Source organism: Rhineura floridana, chromosome 6, assembly GCF_030035675.1.
Source record: "Rhineura floridana isolate rRhiFlo1 chromosome 6, rRhiFlo1.hap2, whole genome shotgun sequence".
Taxonomy (NCBI): Eukaryota; Metazoa; Chordata; class Lepidosauria; order Squamata; family Rhineuridae; genus Rhineura; species Rhineura floridana.
This window is the reverse complement of record NC_084485.1, coordinates 156,300,899-156,321,135: the sequence shown is the minus strand read 5'-3', so window position 1 is coordinate 156,321,135 and position 20,237 is coordinate 156,300,899. Positions and strand designations below refer to the sequence as shown.

At 42.8% G+C, this 20,237-nt stretch overlaps 1 protein-coding gene across 6 annotated transcripts in view; it reads right to left on the bottom strand.

Moving 5' to 3' along the window:
* Nucleotides 1-20,237, bottom strand: part of CEP350 (centrosomal protein 350) — a 142,453-nt gene that overhangs the window by 55,312 nt on the left and 66,904 nt on the right. For 5 of the 6 annotated variants that reach the window (XM_061634242.1, XM_061634241.1, XM_061634240.1 and 2 more), the window contains exons 21-25: nt 17,997-18,116; nt 10,901-11,064; nt 9,238-9,431; nt 7,894-8,078; nt 6,276-6,363 (exon numbers count right to left, since the gene is read on the bottom strand). In XM_061634242.1, coding sequence (XP_061490226.1) covers nt 6,276-6,363; nt 7,894-8,078; nt 9,238-9,431; nt 10,901-11,064; nt 17,997-18,116 — 751 coding nt within the window. The remainder of the gene's footprint in view (nt 1-6,275; nt 6,364-7,893; nt 8,079-9,237; nt 9,432-10,900; nt 11,065-17,996; nt 18,117-20,237) is intronic. The other variant, XM_061634244.1, reaches the window with a different exon arrangement.

The window sequence follows — 20,237 nt, the reverse complement described above, 5'->3', positions numbered from 1 at the left end:
TCAAATGGGTTAGGTGAGGGGGGAGGTACCGCATCAGAACAGCCACACGGAGCTGGAACACAGGAGAGGCGCTGCTCGCTGTGCTGGAGCAATGGAGCTGTTTGGGCTCTTGACTGCTCTTGTGATAAGAAGCTCAGCATATCCTTTAACTGCAAAAGGAATTCAGGAGATAACTGCAGTCCTAGTACAGAGACAGGCAGTTGCCCTGATAGCGGCACAGCAGGCTGTTGAGGTACAGCAGCAGGGGGCTCACTGGTCTGGTGTGGTATACTGGATTGAGAGGGGCAGACCACAGGCTGGTCAGGAAAACCCTCGAAGTCATCTTCTGACGACTCAGTTGGAGAGTGAAAGAGGGCTGTCAATCGTTCCTGGCTAGCAGCCTCAGAATGCAGAACAGAGATGTAACGTGTTCGCTTGGTGGCACTGTGGCTAGACAGGTGTTTAGTTTTAGCAACGGCCTTGGAGTGAATCCTGGGCAGATTTTGCTTGGCAGACTTGTGATGCGAGGTCTTGCAGGGTTGTTTCGCCCCAGCTGAATGCACGTCTGGGTGTTGATCTGCCATACTATGCGCCCAGAGATACGGTATATATATCACCAATACATGCACAGAGGTGGGGGGTGCGGTGTTGCGAGGGACTACTACCAACACACGGTATATAATCACCAACACACGCACAGAGGTGGTGGGTGCGGTGTGGCGAGGTATTGTAGTACACACCCACAGATGGGGGAGGATGTACAGTCGCAAATGCACAGAGTAGCAGTGATGTGGCCACTTCAACTTCTGTACATGCCCACAGATGGGGGAGAATGTACAGTCTCAATATGCAGCTGCAGTGCAGACCAGTCCCAGTGCCAGTAAGTTGTGTGGGTAAGGGGCTTAGTACACACCCCAGGAAGAGTTGAGAGACTGTTGAAGAGATGAGCCTGATAGGATTTCTCTATAAAGTATGCTTAAGTTCAAAACTTGGAGAGCCTGACTAAATAGCTATAAAGTCAAGCAAGCAAGGAACAAAAAAGGCGGGAAATGGGGAGGAAAACAAAATGGCGCCCGTAAAAAGGGTAGGAAACTCAAAAACAAAATGGCGGCCGGGAGGGAGAAGGAGCAATGGCAGGCTGACAAGGGGCTCTGCTTGTTTCTAACAGTTAGGACCGACCAGCAAGGTCAGGGAGGCAAATAGAAAGGGGAAGAACCAGTTGCAAGCTCTGCCTGCAACAATGAGGCGCCACCGCCGCTGCCGCCTGAGAAGGCAAGGTGGCAGTAGGAGTTAGAATCAGGATGGGGAGCCGCAGCTGCAGGCTCCCGGGCAGGCTGCTAAGCTTGCAAACGCCACACCAGCCTAGATAAAAACAAATTACCAAGGGGGAGCTGCCGCCACGAGCCCCCAGCCAAGGCACGTCTTCGCCAAAGCGCCTGGACAAAGGGAAAACAAAATGGCAGCCGACGTAAGCTTAACGTGGAGCCGCAGCCACAGCTCTCAGTGAAACAACTAAGGAAAAAATAAAAAAGTAAAAAACCATCGTAGCCTGGGAGAGGGAAGGGGGTAGAGATCTGAGCTGAAAAAGAGGAACCGCCGCCACGGTTTGCGAGCAGAGGACGTTTCACGGGAGATAAAAAATCTCCAATGAGAGAACGGCAGCCACCAGAACTCCCAATGAAATACTAAGGGGGGGGAAATGAAAAAATTCCCCCAACAAATGAGTCAAAAAACAGAAACAAAAACAGTGAAAGAGGGAAGGGGGAGACAAGACAACAATGCAATCAGTCCCACACACTCTATCACACACGAAAAACGCCAAAAACTCTTAGCTATAAACTGCTATACTAGAAGATCCAAACGCCTCGGTACGAAGGCAATAATGAACTGGGGTGGGAGGGGCTTGACGCCCCAGGTCTTGACTTTGATCCATTCTTGCCTTCGGATGCTAGATGGCGCTATATCCCACATGATGTAGGACCACCTGAGGAACAGTTCCATACTTTCTGCAAAAACAAGACCAGGAGCAGACTGCGGTACAGATCATGACCTGGTTGTATTGAAAATCAGAGTAAAGCTAAAGAAGACCAACAAAGCAATCATAACGCCAAAATACAATTTAAATAACATCCCAGAAGCATATAAAGATCAAATAAGGAACAGGTTTGAGGCTTTAAACTTAGTTGACAGAGAACCAGAAGAACTATGGAATGAAGTCAGAGACGTTATCAGAGAAGAATGCAAAAAGATAATACCTCTAGTTAAAAAGAGAGAACGACCCCAATGGATGACTGAAGAAACTCTTCAAATGGTTAAAGAGAGAAGGAAAGCAAAAGCAAAAGGAGATAGAAACGCAGTCGGAACCCTAAATGCAACAATACAGCGACTAGTACGTAGGGACAAAGAGAACTATTATAATAGTTACTGTATAGAAATAGAAGAGGACAATAAAAAGGGTAGAACAAGAGCCCTGTTCCAAAAGATTAGAGAAATGAAAGGGAAATTTAAACCAGGAGTAGGGATGTTGAATAATCAACAGTGGAACACACTGAAATAAAAGGAAGATGGAAGCAATACACTGAAGAACTCTATAAAAGAGATGCAAGGATGACAGATTCATTCACGGAGGAACCATATTATACGTTGGATAATGGAACGGAGCAAGGAATTTCAGAAGAAAATCATCCTTTGATTTATAGATTACAGCAAAGCCTTTAACTGTGTAGATCATGAAAAACTATGGAATGCTTTAAAAGAAATGGGGGTGCCACAGCGTCTGATTGTCCTGATGCACAATCTATAGTCTGGACAAGAGGCTACTGTAAGGACAGAATACGGAGAAACTGATTGGTTCCCCATCGGAAAGGGTGTGAAACGGGTGTATTTTATCACCCTATTCACTTAATCTATACACAGAACATATACGGAAAGCAGGATTGGAGCAAGAAGGAGGACGTGTGAAAATTGGAGGGAGAAATCTCAATAATTTAAGATATGCAGACGATACCATACTACTAGCAGAAACCAGTAATGATTTGAAACGAATGCTGATGAAAGTTAAAGAGGAAAGCACAAAAGCAGGACTACAGCTGAACGTCAAAAAGACTAAAGTAATGACAACAGAAAATTTATGCAACTTTACAGTTGACAATGAGGACATTGAACTTGTCAAGGATTATCAATACCTCGGCACAGTTATTAACCAAAATGGAGACAATAGTCAAGAAATCAGAAGGCGGCTAGGACTGGGGAGGGCAGCTGTGAGAGAACTAGAAAAGGTCCTCAAATGCAAAGATGTATCACTGAACACTAAAGTCAGGATCATTCAGACCATGGTATTTCCAATCTCTATGTATGGATGTGAAAGTTGGACAGTGAAAAAAGCTGATAAGAGAAAAATCAACGCATTTGAAATGTAGTGTTGGAGAAGAGCTTTGCGGATACCATGGACTGCAAAAAAGACAAATAATTGGGTGTTAGAACAAATTAAACCAGAACTGTCACTAGAAGCTAAAATGATGCAACTGAGGTTATCATACTTTGGACACATAATGAGAAGACATGATTCATTAGAAAAGATAATAATGCTTGGAAAAACAGAAGGAAGTAGAAAAAGAGGAAGGCCAAACAAGAGATGGATTGATTCCATAAAGGAAGCCACAGACCTGAACTTACAGGATCTGAACAGGGTGGTTCATGACAGATGCTCTTGGAGGTCACTGATTCATAGGGTTGCCATAAGTCGTAGTCGACTTGGAGGCACATAACAACAACAACAACTGGAATAAAGCAGATTTTCTCTTGTCCCTCCCTTTATTCAATTTTCAGTAGAACTTCTTGGGCCATTCAGGGCCCAAAATGAATATTACATGTCAAAAATCCAGTTTCATCATGAATACCGATTAAAAAATAATCCCTAGTGTAGCTTTTCCAAATCTATGAAAAGAGAGTTTTAGTGATCTAACATGAAAAACCACATACAACTAGTTACCAATTTTAAGGCGTTTTCATAGGCTAATGCTAAAGATGCCATGGGACTAATTCTTTTTGACAAACTGGTCATTCTTCACTTTTGCAACCTGGTCAGAGAGTTTAATAGGCACCTTACAAGCCAAATCCCATACTTCCCCATAACTTGGTCATTGTACCAATAAGTGTCAATGTTGTATATTTTTTAAAAAAATAAGCCTTAAATATTATTTTATTTGAAAGGAAGAAACACTGTCAAAAGCCATGTAAATGAAGTGGATGAACAGGAAAAAATGTTGTGTTGAACCTAAATGTCTACGTTATTAATATATCACTCATTTCAGTCTAATGAAATTCACACTTGCTTTGACAAACCTATATAATATAGTTGGATGTCATGATGGGATTGGCTTCTCAGCTGGCCACTAAAACTAACCATAGGTTGTGGACTCGTTTGTGGACACTTTGTTTCTGGGCCCAATTCAAGGTGCTCACATTAGTGTTTAACACCCTAAATGATTTAGGTCCCAAATATTTGAAAGTCCACCTCCATCCCTACAGACCTTCTCAGGTGTTGAGATCAGCATAAGGGGCCCTTCTGGTAGTCCTGCCACCCTAAGAACCTTGCGGTGGTGGTGGCCCCAGAGAGGGCATTCTTTGTGGCAGCCCCTAAGTTGTGGAACTCCCTCCCCACAGAGGTATGTCTGGCACCTTCACTATACAGTTTTCAGCAAATGCCGAAGACACCTCCTCAGCCTGGCCTTTGACACCTGAGATGCAGAGTTTTAGGACCCACTCTATTTTTTGTGATGTTGTGATTTTAGGTTTTTTAAAACTGTTTTAATGATGTATTTGTAGTAGTAATAATAATGATAGTAACAAAAAATGACACTGTGGCTCCCTTTCCTCCTGTTCCTTTGCCACCTCCCCTAATGTTGAAATTTAGCTTACAAGCTCCTCTGGGCAAGGATCTGTCTGCTCAATGCATAATGATTTGTCATGCTGAGTACATAAATGGCATTGAACAAAAGAATTTGTCAATACATATTTCATCATAAATGTAGCATAAAGCAAAACCAAAACCACATTATAAAGAGTTCTAGTCCTAAAAAAAAACAATTACCAGCAGTGTATACTATTGGATGGTGTAACATGTGAACAGATGATACCATTTAAATACTAGGATGAAACTTTCAGGACATTTCGACCAATTTTCAAAACTATTTTCAGTACATACAACGAAGTAACTTCCTATTGTTATACACTGCACATTTACCAAGCATATTATACTATGGTCTGGTTTGCACAAGATACTAAGCCATGGTTTCTTTAAAAAAAAACTCTACAAGTTAACCATACGTTGTCCCCAAAGTTCAAATAAATCATAGGTAGTGTCTTCCACTATTTTTTCCCCCACCTCCAGCTGCTCTAGCCTTTTGTCTTTATAACTTGGTAAGGCAGCCAAACAAATCATGATAAAGGAAGGGTGGTGGGCTCACAAATAATGTTAAGCCTTAGGTAAAGCAAACCAAGGTTTGTAAGCCAACAACAAACTATGGCTTCAGATCATGGTTTAGTGGCAGCAAACAATAGAGAAACTGCTTGATAGGGTTCACACTTAACACTAAGCCAAGGCTTAAAAAGTCATGAGTTAGTGTTATGCACAAACCAGACCAGTATCAAAAAGGATGTACACAGCTGAACAGAATTCCAACTGTTCTGTGGAAAATGGGTTGTATTCAAACTTAAACATTCTTAGAGAGATCCACTGAAGTTAATATAACTTTAGTCAACCATGACTAAATTCAGTCCCATTGATTTCAGTGGGTCTCCTCTAAATATTACTACGCCTGGATCCAACTCATCATATTTTTATCTATTTTAAGTATTATCAAAATATATAGAAACAAGTCATGAGTTTAAAACTTTTACAATGCTCATTTGACTTAAAATCTTGGAAGCAGTCCTATTGTTCTCTTGCAGGATCTACAATGTTTTGCCCTAGAAATATTTATATGAATGCATTATTGTTCCTTTGGTCCTAATCCAGAGTCTTTCCAATGACTAAGAGTATGATGCTTGCATTGACCGGTACAAAATGTGATTTTACTGTGCAGATGGATGAACATGCTGCTAGGATTTCTCCTGCACGGCATTTACTATCAAATGGAGCCCCTAAAGAATCTATTCGGTGCTCATAGTACACAATATTCTGGAGTCACAAAGCACAGGATGAGCAAGGTCTCTTAATCCTAATTATACCAGATCAAAATTCACTGACCAAGGAGCAGAAACCCAGCACAGCTGGGCTTAAAAGCAATTTTTACCTTCTCTTGCTGCAACTTCAGAAGTAGGCCACGTTGTTTCTTTCGGATTGGTGGCATTTTGTCATCCTCTCCTTTGTCTCGTAAACGCCTGTGAGAATCAAGAAAAGTTCCGCTTTTCTCACTTCTGCATTGCAATTCCCTGAATCCATTCTGGCAGTTATGGATTGTTTTATATTCCTTTGCTATTGGTAATAAATCTCTCTCCAACATTCAATGCTAGCAAATGCATAAAGCAGCCTTCCCCAACCTGGTGTCCTCTGGGTGTTTCAGATTACAGCAACATCATTCCTGACCATTAACCACACTGGCTGGGGTTGATGTGAATTAGGAGTCCAAAACGTCTCGAGGAGCACCAGTTCCTTACCTCTGATGTAGAGGTTGTCTACAAAATGCAATGTCTTGAAATACACATAATTTATAGATAAGCCAAAGTAACAGAGACCACTCTGAAGAATTTTTTTAAACGTTTGCCTTCAGCTAGATAAGCTCAAGTATGGGTAACATATAAAGCTACACAATTGATTTCCCCCCACATGATTCAATTTCAATTCCATGTCCAAATTTATTCTGAATGCAATTTAAACATACCGATTGGAATGCTGGTCTTCAAAGATACACACAGCTGCAACACCACATAAAACTATATGCACCAATACAGCTTGCCATGTCATCTTGTGCTAGCGAAATAGGACTGATCAAAATGGTTAGGGCCCACTTCCATTAACATTTTGTTCCAGCAGATTAACGCAAATCTAGTTAATCTTTTGAAAATGGTTCTACATCATGTGGATTGGCTTTAAAAGAATATACAGGCATGTTTTACCTTACTCTACACTAGCCAACTCCTGAACAGGTGGATCCAATTGCTACCATTTCATTTATACTTCCATTTCCTAGGCAGACAATAATCTAGTGTGATTCTGTTACCAGGTATTTGGCAACAATGATTTTTTTGGCGAGACAATAGCACTGCTCATTTTTGAGCATTAGCTTATTATGTTGGGTAGCAGCATATATCCCAAGACATAGCAGTTTACAGGACAGAGGCCTTAGGGCTTTCTGTAGCATGAACAGCCAAACTGTATTCTTGGAGGCAATTCAATTCTCCAGACAGTAGCCTCTGAAATGGAACCCTAGCACTAAGTACTTGACAGTTATGGAGCACATGTGTGGAGAAGAAGAAGATCGTCAGCTGAAGAATGACTGTGTTGCCTGGAAGATCCACCAAGAGTAAGATGGGTTTTGGCTTTCAAGAATACATATGACAGAGCAATATATTAAAATTAATATGAAACATATAGATAGACTCACTGCTTCTGTCCTTTCAGGTGAACGAGAGCTAATTGTTTAAAAGATCAGACCTCATTTGAATCTATTGGGCTCCTGGTGGCCCTGTGGAAGTAACTTTGGAGCCAGACCTGTTCACCAACCTTGCTCCAAGACATCAATTCCTTGAACTACAAAAGCACTCCTTAGCTGAGTCACTCTTTCCTGTCATTCAGAACATTTGCATGAGGGGTTTGGAAGCAGAATTTGACAAAATTGATAGAAAAACCAAGAAGTCAACATAAAACCCTAAGACCGACTATGAGCTATTATGTTGTCTAACTACCCTTACTTTTTCTGGTGTTCTAGCCAGGCTAGCTCAGCCTTTGTCTTCTCTTTCAGTGCTTTTTCACGTAATCGGAGCAGTGATAACTGGTGAGCTGCCCGCATCTCTTCCTCCTTCATGTATTGCCGCACCATTTCCATGGTAAATTTAGAAAAGCTATCTTGCCCTCCTGAGAAAGGCAGGTTTAGCTCCTAGTACAAGAAAACAGATTTAAAATGTCACTTTCCACAGAAACCATAATATAGTTGCCAAAATGTTTGTATAAAAGGAATTGTACCTTTTTAAACATAAGCAGCAGCATTACTAGAGAGCATGCCACCTCTTGGATTAAGCAGCCTCCCCAAACCACCACAGAATGAAAAGCTGAGCTCAGCTCATTAGTGAGCATGCATGTGCTTTGAAAATACACATGGGCTTACTACAGTATTGTGCAGTTTCCTTCCCTGGTCCTTTTTTTTGCCCACAAATGAGGTTGTCTGTGCACAGACCCTCTCTATCTGCCCTGTGGCTCCACTCCAGAGTGGGGTATCAGGTTGATCCTTTCTGGGTCAACCTGGGGGCCACCCACCCTGGCTCGGAGCCACTCCCAAATAAGTTCAGAGGTAGGGCTCATGTTTAATCAGGGTTAAAAAAAACCCCTAACTAAACATATGACAGGGAGGGGACTGGGGGAAGGAGATGTTGCATCTCTACCCCCTCCCTGAGAACGGGATAATTTATGCTGCGCGATCTTGTTTGCAAAGGGCTTTCCTGCAGGTCTCAATCTCATGAGGACAAGAAATCTCCTTCCAATGAGACAATCCAGTCTATGCCAAGGTCTGCTTCCAATGTTGTGATTCCAAAAAGGGTCTGCATGCATTGCACAACTGAAGAAGAATTCCCATTACTGTTCACTGATGGGGAGGGGAGACTCAGATTTACGTTTTTAGTGGCATCTAGGAACTATAAATTAGGAATAAATCAAATCTTATATCTGAATATTAGGTAATGCTGCAATCCTATGTACAAACTCATTGATGCAAATCCAACCAAATCAGTTAGATTTATTTCCACGTTAATACTTAAGGATCAGGGTGCTGATATAAATGGAGATATTTTGGTTTGAGGAAATTCTGAAAGGATAAGATCTGTCTTGTACATTTAAAGATTCTGCTCTGCTACTTTTGTGCCCTCCCTACTTTTCTTCTAGTGATATCTCACTTCACAAACTAACTTAAGTTGTGCCTACTGCGCAATTGTGATGTTCATGTGTGCATGTTCTATAGGACATGCTCATGAAAATTGACAGACAGGCTCTGAAAGCAACTAGAAAAGTCTCAAATGTGTGGCCACAGCATATTGAAAACTTACTTTAACAGGTGATATGGGGGTCTTTTCAGGGGAAGCTTCCTCATCAGAATAATCCCGGTGAGCTCGTTTCTTCATATTGATCCGGCGGTGACTTTCAGAAGGTAGCAAGGACCGGAAGGACTTTTCTTCAATTTCATCCTCTGTCATGGACTCATCAAATTTCAGGGAATATTCTGTTGCAACAGAAGTTGAGTCTGAAGAGAAAAACAGAAAAATCAGCTGAACACAGACAGGACAGTCAACTGAATAACTAATTAGGGGGAGCAGGACTTAATTAGCAAGGAGGATAATCAATTAGAAAGAGGAATCCACACAGTAAGACTTAGACTCTGAGAGGGAAAATATCCCAGGAAGGAGAGAGCCCTGATAAAAGGGCAGAAACACAAAACTTCAACACAAACTTACTCGTACATCCAAGCACTACACTCGTAAAACATCAGCACACAGGCACACACACACACACACACAACCAGAATAAAACAGACCAAAAGAACACGAGTGAAATCAAGTTTGCTTCAAGCGAGGCTGGAAAAATGAACTGTCATGCCAAGAGAGGAAAAACAAACTGTCACGCCAAGAGAAGGGCAACTCTTGGTTCTCTTGGAGTGATGACATTTTTTCCTCCCTTCAGGTGACTGGAAGGTGACAGCCTGCCTTGGTGGTGTCCTAGTGCCCACCTGAGAAAAGATTTATTCAAGTTTTCATTACAGAGCAGGAAACGTATGAAGTAGTTTGTAAACTGTAATGGAACACATAGCTTATCCAAGTGAGCAACGCACATAAATGGGGACTCACTGAATGGCCAATACTGTAGATGTGACAGTAGGACTCTGAATTACATTTAAACGAGCAAAATGCTTGTCCTTGCAGATAAATATATATACAAATGCCCTTTCAATGGCATCCAGGACATCCAGGCTTGGGAAGATATCATCCCCAAATGGCAGCACTTTCTCCCCCTAAAATGAGTATCAGAAAGTATGGGGTAAAAAATTAACAGGGCTTCAATCAGGAATGTTGGCATGGGAACTAAACTTGCCTCCTGGAGACCCATGTTTCTTGGACCACAGAAGTTGGCTCAATTTCGCCCAGAACAGAACTGCAAACTGCAAATCACTTTTTCTCCCAGAAAGCATACTCTAAACCACTGAGAACTAAACCCTATCCAAAGTCCCATTGCTTGGATATACCACAGCGTAATACAAAAATTAAACTTAGGAAATCTTGCACAACATCCATGTATAAATAAAAATATACACATCATTGAACAAACTGTCTTTATTGTAAAAAAGGAACATCCAATGATTCCCAGAGCAATGGAAACAGGAAGTAGCCCCCAGAACAACAGAAGGTGGAAGCAACAGCTAGCCAGGATTCAGTGTAGTGATCATGGTGTCAAATATCAAGCTGAAGATTTCCCAACAAGCTCAAGGTGCCAAAGGGGCTGATTAACCAGAATATGAAATATAAAAGTAATTGAGCATGGCCTGGGGTGAGGAAGGAGTAGTGCATGCAAAAGCCAGATAAATATTTCACCACTTTTTATACCCCACAAGCAGAACCATTGATAGGGCAAAGTGAGAGGTCACAAATAACTAACTAAAGACTGGAGTAGAATTAGGGACAAGCGCCAAGTACTTTAAGTACATATCCGAGAACCAACCTCTCTCATCGGGAATAGATGGGATACTATTACTCTTCAGAGAATCATTCACTGCCGTAGGAGCCTCCTCTTCAATGGAGCTGCCTGGCTTTTCACGACGGGAAAGTTTCTTAGTCTCCTTGGAAGATGGAACAGAAGGACTTTCCTGGCGACTGCTGCTGCTGCTGTTTAATAAAAAGGCATAACAAAAGTCCAAAAGTGAAACTTGGACTAGGGTTGTAAAGCAGGCCTCCAAATAATGAAGTCAGGAAGTACATACTTGTTTTTATAACGGTGGGCTGCTGCACACGTATGACAACTCTGGATGCTCTCACACAGAGTGTGGGGTGCCGACCAAATCTCTAGCCTAACTTTAGAATGTTTCTGAATGGCCATATTATGTGACTGCACAGAAACCATGAAGAAGAATCTTCAGTTCACATTCATGTCATAGAGTATCCAATTAGCATTAAATCCTCAAAAATACAGCAGATTAGCCAGTTCAGTGCACCAATAACACATAAGCTGAAAGAAATACTTGGATAGGCCTGCACAATTTGTGATCCAACAACAGGCTATATATTGTAGTATGCTATATCTTATTGAGCCCATTGCAGGCCACGATGCGTGGCTGATGGGCTGCATTCAGTTTGGTGGTTCAAAAGGTTTGCAAGGTTTGAACTAGAAGAAGAAACACGAGGTACTGGAATCAAGGAATTTTGCCACAACATGCAGTTTGGCTCTGCACAGTTGCTCCTGGCACATTGTGTTTGAAAAGCTGAAACTGGGCAAATTACAATGCCAATGTATCCCTTTATTCCAATAAGGCATGGAAGTGTTTCAAGTGCAAAAGGGAAGAGGATGTTAGAAAAAAAACAATTATGTGGTAAAAATGGAACAGCAGGGTCCTATGCGGATGTAAAGGAAGGTTTAAGTCCAATGATTAGTGACCCATGAAAATAAGGTTGCCTCATGGTCACATTTGGCTTAAAAGCACCAATGCTGCAAGGATGGTCCCCAAGTCTCAGAGCAGAAAGAAACCAGGACACCATTGTGATGCGTCCTTCCCTGGCTCTCCCTGTCAGGTTCCTACCTGCTCGTGGTTACTGCCTGTCTCTAGGCACCACCAGGGACTCCACCAGTCCGGACCGCACTCTCTTATGGTTTACCTATCCGCTCTAGCACAGATCTCAACAGATCCCCCTGCTAGGCAACCACCAGTAACGTCCCAATACTAGTATTCCCAGAGACTCTGAATACTGGTATTGTTATTCTCTTCACCGCTGCCACCATTTGTTACAGTTCCCCTTCAGCTTTGGTCATTACCTTACCCTCCCTTCTGGTCTGTGAAACCCCAGCCAAGGATCAGGCCTTTGGTAAACCAAATTAAGTATTTATTACAGATAACAAAGCTAACAAGATTAACAAGATTTCTTCTTAAGGCACATAAGCATATGGTTTTACTCAATACTAATCCGAACTCCACCCCCCTCCTTCTCCACTCTCTCCTGGCAAACAACTCTCTAAACCCCACCAAGCAATCCACTCTTTCTCTTCTCCCTTTTATACATTCAGCCATTTTAAAACACTCAGCCAATCATCTCGCATTCTACTGCCCATTCACTCCCCCTCTTTCACTCCACTTACCATGTATCTTCTAAAACAACAACACTTACCATATATACATTAATATAGGAACATCACATTTCCCCCCCCCCCTTAAACAACAGCAGAGTATTATTCCTGTTCCAGGATTTATACGTCGCGTTAACAAATAAAAGTCTCTATGGGGAAAAATGTCTTTCTTTGTTCCTCTGTCTGGTCACGTCACTGCAGTCCCAGCCACTTGCCTGGAAAGTCCATCGGCCAGTACATTGTCCTTGCCTTTTATGAACTGGAAGTCCACTTGATAGTCCTGTAGGGCCCAGGACCACCTCTGCAGCATAGTGTTATGGTTTTTCATAGTCTGCAACCATAACAAGGCCCGATGATCCGTAGTCACTGTGAATCTTCGTCCCCACACGTATGGGCGCAACTTGTTCAGTCCCCACACGACCGCTAGGCACTCCTTCTGGACCGACAAATAGTTTTTCTCCCTCGGCGTCAGCTTGCGACTCAGGTACGCCACTGGATGTCTAGTGCCTTCTCTCTCCTGTAGCAAGACGACTCCCAGCGCCAGGTCCGACGCATCTGTAGCCACGATGAATGGTTTCTCATAGTCTGGTGCTATTAATATGGGTCCTTGGCACAAGGCTTGCTTCAGTAGATCAAAAGCCTTCTGACATTCATCCGTCCATACCACACGCTCAGAACACTTCTTCTTTGTTAATTCATGCAAGGGGGTTGCTATTTCCCCAAAATTTCTCACAAACTTCCTATAAAATCCAGCCACACCCAGAAATGCCCTTACTTGTTTTTTGGTTAAGGGGATCGGCCACGCTTGTATTGCCTCCACCTTGCTCCATAAGGGGGTGATTTTCCCACTCCCCACCTTATGTCCTAAATAGATTACTTCCTTTAGTCCAAACTGGCATTTCTTAGCTTTTATTGTGAGGCCTGCTTTTCTTAAGGCCTCCAATACTGTTGTCAGGTGTTGGACATGCTCAGGCACCGACTTGCTAAAAATGGCCACGTCATCGATATAGGCCACTGCAAAACCTGACATGCCTCGCAACACAGTATTCATTAGCCTCTGAAATGAACTTGGTGATTTCCTTAGTCCCATGGGTAAGGTCACAAACTCATATAACCCATCTGGTGTACTGAAGGCAGTTTTGGCTCTGGATTGCTCGTCTAGTTCCATTTGCCAAAATCCTTTACAGAGATCTAGTGTAGAGATAATGGTTGCTGCCCCCAATAACTCTAACATAGCGTCTACCCTAGGCATAGGATACGCATCTGGGACAGTAATTTTATTGATTAGCCGATAATCAATGCAAAACCTTGTCGTTCCATCTTTTTTCGGAACCAGGACAATACTTGAGGCCCAGGGACTGATGGATTCCCTGATCACTCCTAATTCCAGCATATCTTCCACCTCCCTTTTGATCTCATTCAAAACTTTCCCATTCACACGGTACGGAACAGATCTGATTGGGGCATGATCTCCAGTATCAATGGAATGTATAACTATACTGGTTCGGCCAGGTTTGTTGCTAAAGAGATTCCTATAGGTTTTCAAAACTCTCAGAATCTCTTCTTTTACTTCCTCCTCTACCTCCTCTGACCATTCCACTTGATCTACCCCTCCTTTGTCTTTGCTTTCCTGTACCAAATCTGGAAGTTCAGGCCCACTTCCCTCAGGGAATAAGGTAACTTGCAACACCTTTGCATCCCTGGTATGGTAAGGCTTTAACATATTTACATGAACCACTTTGCTTTTGTTTAATTGGTCTGTGGTGATTACATACGTCACTGTGTCAAGCCTTTCTCTGATGGTATATGGTCCTTCCCAGTTAGCCTGTAATTTGTCATGTTTCCTGGGTATGAACGCCATAACCATATCTCCCACATCATACACACGTTCTCTGGCTGTTCTGTCATACCAGTAACTTTGCTTCTCCTGTGCATGACTCAAATTCTCTTTCACCACTTCCATCATTTGTTTCACTGGTTCACATTCACCCTTTCTCTCAGCAGGCATCCACAGTCTATATAAAATCCCATTCTCACACACAACTTGATTCCTCAGTTTGTCAGTGAAAGGAATCTGTTGGGTCAGCGCTTGTTCCTTTATCTGCTTCAGACTTATATCTTGATGCAGCTCTTCCCTGAATTGATCTGCTTCTTCCCCAGAGACCACTTGATACAGTTTGTCTTCTTCAGCAGGCCTGCTAGTGGTTGCTATGGTGACCTGAGGCTGGTTAACAGATTCCACCCTGTTTGTTTCAGCCCCCCTTAATATGGCTTCTTTTTCTCTGCCAAGTTGCTGTCTGGTCACTACATAGATCTTTCCTTGGGCGCCCATTACATCCCTTCCCAGTATTACTGGTTCTTGTTGCTGGGCATTAATGCCTACTTTATATCGGCCCTCTTGGCCTCTCCAAGTCATATCCACCAGGGCCACAGGCAAACTTTCTGGTTGACCCCTCACTCCTTGGATAGTCACAGTTTCCTGAGGTAATATTACCTCAGATTTTATTAAATCTGGCCTCAGTAATGTCTGAGCGGCACCAGTATCAAGCAATGCCCAATAATTTGCTCCTTGTACACTCACTTCCTCTCTCAGACTTGAATCAAGGTCTGTTACTTCTGTCCAGTTTATCTGGCAAAACTGAACCTTTTTCGCTGCTTCTAAAGCCTTGGGCTCTGTTTTCACTGCCCTTGTCTGAGCAGGATTACTAATGGGGTTGGCAACCTCACATTGAAAACGTAGGTGCCCCGGTCTACCACATTTGTAGCATAATTTCTCCTCACTTTTAGGGTACACAGATCCACTCTGGGGTGTCCTGTGCCCTTCAGATTTTAATGGAGGACTCACTCGCTGTGGTACCACATCCCTTCTGCCAGCACTATATGGTCTGGGTTTAAACTCTCTTGATGTTTCCCCCACCCAGCCAGTTCTATTGGAGGCGAAGTGATCCGCCATCTCTGCGGCCTCCTGCACAGATGTAGGGGAACGGTCTTTGACCAGGAGCCTTATTTCTGGTGGTAACTGATGGTATAATTGATCCAGTATCATGAGGCTTTTCACCTCTTCCACTGACTGAGCTTTGGCACTACTCATCCACTTTCCAAATATATCCATCAACTTTGCTCCCAGTTCCACAAAAGACCTCCCTGTCTGTATCTGGCAGTTTCTGAAAAGCTTTCTAAAGTGATCAGGCCCCAGTCTGAATCTTTTGTAGACTGCCTCTTTAAACTCAGCATAGGTGACGGGCCTGTCTGAGGGGAAATATTGGTATACCTCAGCCAATTCCCCTTTAATCAGGTTTGATAAATACTGCATGTATTTATCTTCAGGTAGCCCCCACAACTGAGCTGCTTTTTCAAAGGTGCTGAGGTAAATTTGAGGATCTTGACCAGGCTCATAGACAGCAAAGTCCTTTGGAGTAATTTTTATTTTTGCTCCATCTCTGTCTTTCCTTGTCTCCTCAGAGTGAAATTTCTCTCTATCAAATTTTAACTTTTCTACTTGTAATTCAGCATCCAATGCTCGTTGCTTCTCCCTCTCCTCAAACCCCAATCTCATTCTCTCAATTTCCAACTCCCTCTGTTTTTCCTTCTCTGCACCTTCCATCCTCAATCTCTCAGCTTCCATCTTCAATCTCTCAGCTTCCAACTCCCTCTGCTTGTCTTTTTCCTCAGCCTCCCATCTTAACTTCTCTCTCAAGTACTCTATATAAGCGGGATTGCTTAAATATCCTTCTGGGGTCTCTTCCCTGACAGGTTGTTTTTGCTGGGCAGTTGCAAATCCTATAAGTGCTACCCTCAATTCATCTACCCCTTTACCCTCGTGAGGTAAATTGAATGTTATGCACTTCTCCACCAGCTCCTCTCTTTTCATTTTTATGTATTCAGCCATGGTGTTTGAGTTCACTCACTCTTTGCCACACACTCTTTGCCAGTCACTCTCACAAGAAATCTTGTTTTGTTATTTCTGTTTGCCACACCACTGTTCTGGATTCTCTAGTATTCGTATCTGGATTCTCTGTTGTTCGTATCCCACCGCTACTGCCACCACATGTGAGGTGTCCTTCCCTGGCTCTCCCTGTCAGGTTCCTACCTGCTCGTGGTTACTGCCTGTCTCTAGGCACCACCAGGGACTCCACCAGTCCGGACCGCTCTCTCTTATGGTTTCTCTCCCCGCTCTAGCACAGATCTCAACAGATCCCCCTGCTAGGCAACCACCAGTAACGTCCCAATACTAGTATTCCCAGAGACTCTGAATACTGGTATTGTTATTCTCTTCACCGCTGCCACCATTTGTTACAGTTCCCCTTCAGCCTTGGTCATTACCTTACCCTCCCTTCTGGTCTGTGAAACTCCAGCCAAGGATCAGGCCTTTGGTAAACCAAATTAAGTATTTATTAAAGATAACAAAGCTAACAAGATTAACAAGATTTCTTCTTAAGGCACATAAGCATATGGTTTTACTCAATACTAATCCGAACTCCACCTCCCTCCTTCTTCACGCTCTCCTGGCAAACAACTCTCTTAAACCCCACCAAGCAATCCACTCTTTCTCTTCTCCCTTTTATACATTCAGCCATTTTAAAACACTCAGCCAATCATCTCGCATTCTACTGCCCATTCACTCCCCCTCTTTCACTCCACTTACCATGTATCTTCTAAAACAACAACACTTACCATATATACATTAATATAGGAACATCACAACCATCACACAGCTTCTTTACTAACTTCTCCACTAATTAATCACAGTTATAATCCTGAATACATAGCTAGTGCAAGCCCCTTTCACACTTATGGCAAAAAAGGATTTTACAAATCAGGCTGGTTTACAGAACAAATGCTTCACACAGATGCCCATAGGCACCGCTATATAATGACAATCCACATGAGCAATAAGAGCATACCTGTGTAGATTTGCAGGTGAATGTGCATATGTGCAATACCTCACCTATATCCATTTCCCCCTTCGCACTGGTCCCATACCAGTTTTTCACTCCCAGATGTGTGCACATCCCTCCCCATTCTTACATATTTTTAACAATTTATATTGCCTACTCTCTTCCTTAGGAACGGCAATGTTCATAAACATCTCATAACATCTGAGCCAATGGCAAAGGAGGACACACTTCAAACCTCTGAAATGAATCTGACAGCCAAACAGTAAAGACTGCAGTTTATATTTACCTCGGGGGTTAACACCCTCTCTCCTGACATACTTTGATCAAATGTAACTGATTTGGGGGAGTAAACTGGCATGCGCTGCAATTTGTGCACCCACAGCAAGTTCCTTAAGAGTATTCTCAAATGGCTTTCATTTCACGATAAAATATAGAGATCTGAAGTAAGTGAAGGAAAAGGAACTGGAAATGTTACAGCAGCTAAAGAAAAGTAATTTAAACTTGACATCTCCTGCATCAAGTACTACTCAAAGTTTCCCTCTGCTACATTTATAATTGACAACTGCATAAATCTTGCTTCTCACCTCTGATCGTGTGCCTTTGATCGCGATGATTCTGAGTAACTATCAAATGAGGGAGAGTAATGATGTTTTGAGTCACCTGTTTCCTCTTTACTTTGTGAAGGTGTAATTGATTCTGCTTTCCTATTTAACAAAAGAAAGTTTGAGAAATTTGGGAAATCAAAACAAATGTTCCAGATAATTGACTTAAGCAGCTGAAGAAAAAAGCCTCAAAGACAAAATGGTTAAAGTGAAATAAATAGATGAGAAACATCCAATTAAGTATCAGTGAATGTAAGTCACTAGAAAATGTATTTAGCTTTGTTCTGTATAAAAAGTGGTGTGGGTGTTTTCAAAACTATATCTACTTTCTCTCAAGCACAGAAACAGGGAAGAGCAGGGAAGGCTTTCTGATACTCGCCACTCCAGAGCACCCATCGTATATTGGCACGGGATTCCTGTTCCGCACAAAATGAGTCACCTGAGAGGAGAGGGAAAATTGTCCGCCAGGTGGTCTGTGAAACAGGGCTCTGGGGGTTCCATCTTCTAACCCTAGTAGTTTGTGGAGCAGCTGACAAAGGCTCCTAGAGCCTGTATTGGCCTTTCTTACCAGGTTTCAGTTGGGTATGAGCCTCACCCTCATTCTCCCATTCACTGCAAGGTCTGCTGTAAAGGGAGGAGGTGAAGACAGAATGTGCAGATAGGTGGTTGAGCTCTATGTATGAAGTCTTCCCTGATGCCTACAATAAGTCAATTGAGGGGACTATCAAGCAAATCCAACAAGCATAAATGAAACTTTTGGTCTTATTGTAAACCGGTGTTTCATGTGCATGTAAAGATGCTCTCAGGTGAGACTTGAGCTCTACCTTATGGTGGAAGGCAACATGGCACTGTTCAATTTCTTATGATGTTTCTAGCTTTCCCTTAGCCTCAGGAAGCCAGTTCTTACATGGCAAGCCAAAACACAGAAAATAAAACTAACGGTGCATGCAAAACAGACAATATATGGTACTCTCTGCTAAGAAGAATGAATGTAGGAAGAACCTGAACTTGTAGAAGGTCCCTGACAGCATCTTTACATGTGCATAGAAGACCGTTTCACAGTAAGACCAAAGGTCTCTGATCCGGTGCATGTAAGATGCTCTCAGGTGAGACATACCCAAGCTGACCAATGAAGGGTGGGGAAAAATGAGGGGCTGCCTATAATTTTGGAAGAATGTGCTGCCAAAGGCTGCCTCAGCCAAGGCCTATGTATAAACCTTGTAATGTTTAATGAATGCATTGGGAGAAGCCCACGCGGCTGCACTATACACCTTGTGAAGGGGTGTGTTGAGGGAGAAATATGCCCAAGTGGCTGCTGCCCCAGTGGAATATGCCATGATCTTAGTTGGCAGCTGCAAATTCTGACTGGTGTAAGCTAAAGACATGCAAGCCTTGATCCACCGAGACAGGTGGATGAGGACACTTTATTACCTAAGGTAGATGGGTGAAATGATACAAACAAGGAATCCGTCTTACAAAATGACTTGGTTCTGGTGATGTACACCTTTAAAGCCTGTCTCACATCTAACGAATACCAGGCCTTTTTGACCGGATGGACAGGTGAAGGACAGAAAGATGGTAAGATGAGCTCCTGCTGATAATGAAAGGAGGAAAGGACTTTAGGACGGAAAAGAGGGTTAGTATGTAGGATTACCCTCTTTGTGGAAAAAACAAAATGGCTTATCCACTGATAGAGCATTCATTTCCAAAACCCTTCTGGCTGACATAATTGCCACCAGGAACAGAACTTTGAAGGATAAGATGGGTAGAAGCATGGAATTCAAAGGCTCAGATGGTGGTTTCTGAAGGGCAGTCAGCACTATGTAAATGCCAGGATGGGAAGTGGTGCTGGGACGGCAGAGATGAAATAGTTGCTCCCCTAAGAAAACGTCTCACAAAACGGTGCAATCCCAATGGTTTATCTGGGGACAGATAAGATTGCCAAAGGAGCCGACGCCTGACGTCACAAAGTAAGACTAGCTCTGCTGGGTACATAGTGTCTTTCTTGACATTATGATGAAAAGACTCTCCATGTACTCTGATATAATCTTAGTGTGGACAGTTGTCTGGATGCCAGCATGGTATTGACCACTGCTGATGGTAAACCCACTGTCAAGAGTCTTTCCTGGTCAATCTCCACACATGAAGATTCATCCAGGCTGGATCTAGATGAACCAGACACCCCTGAGTTAGGTCCTGGGGAGGATGTCGCCAGACTGACTA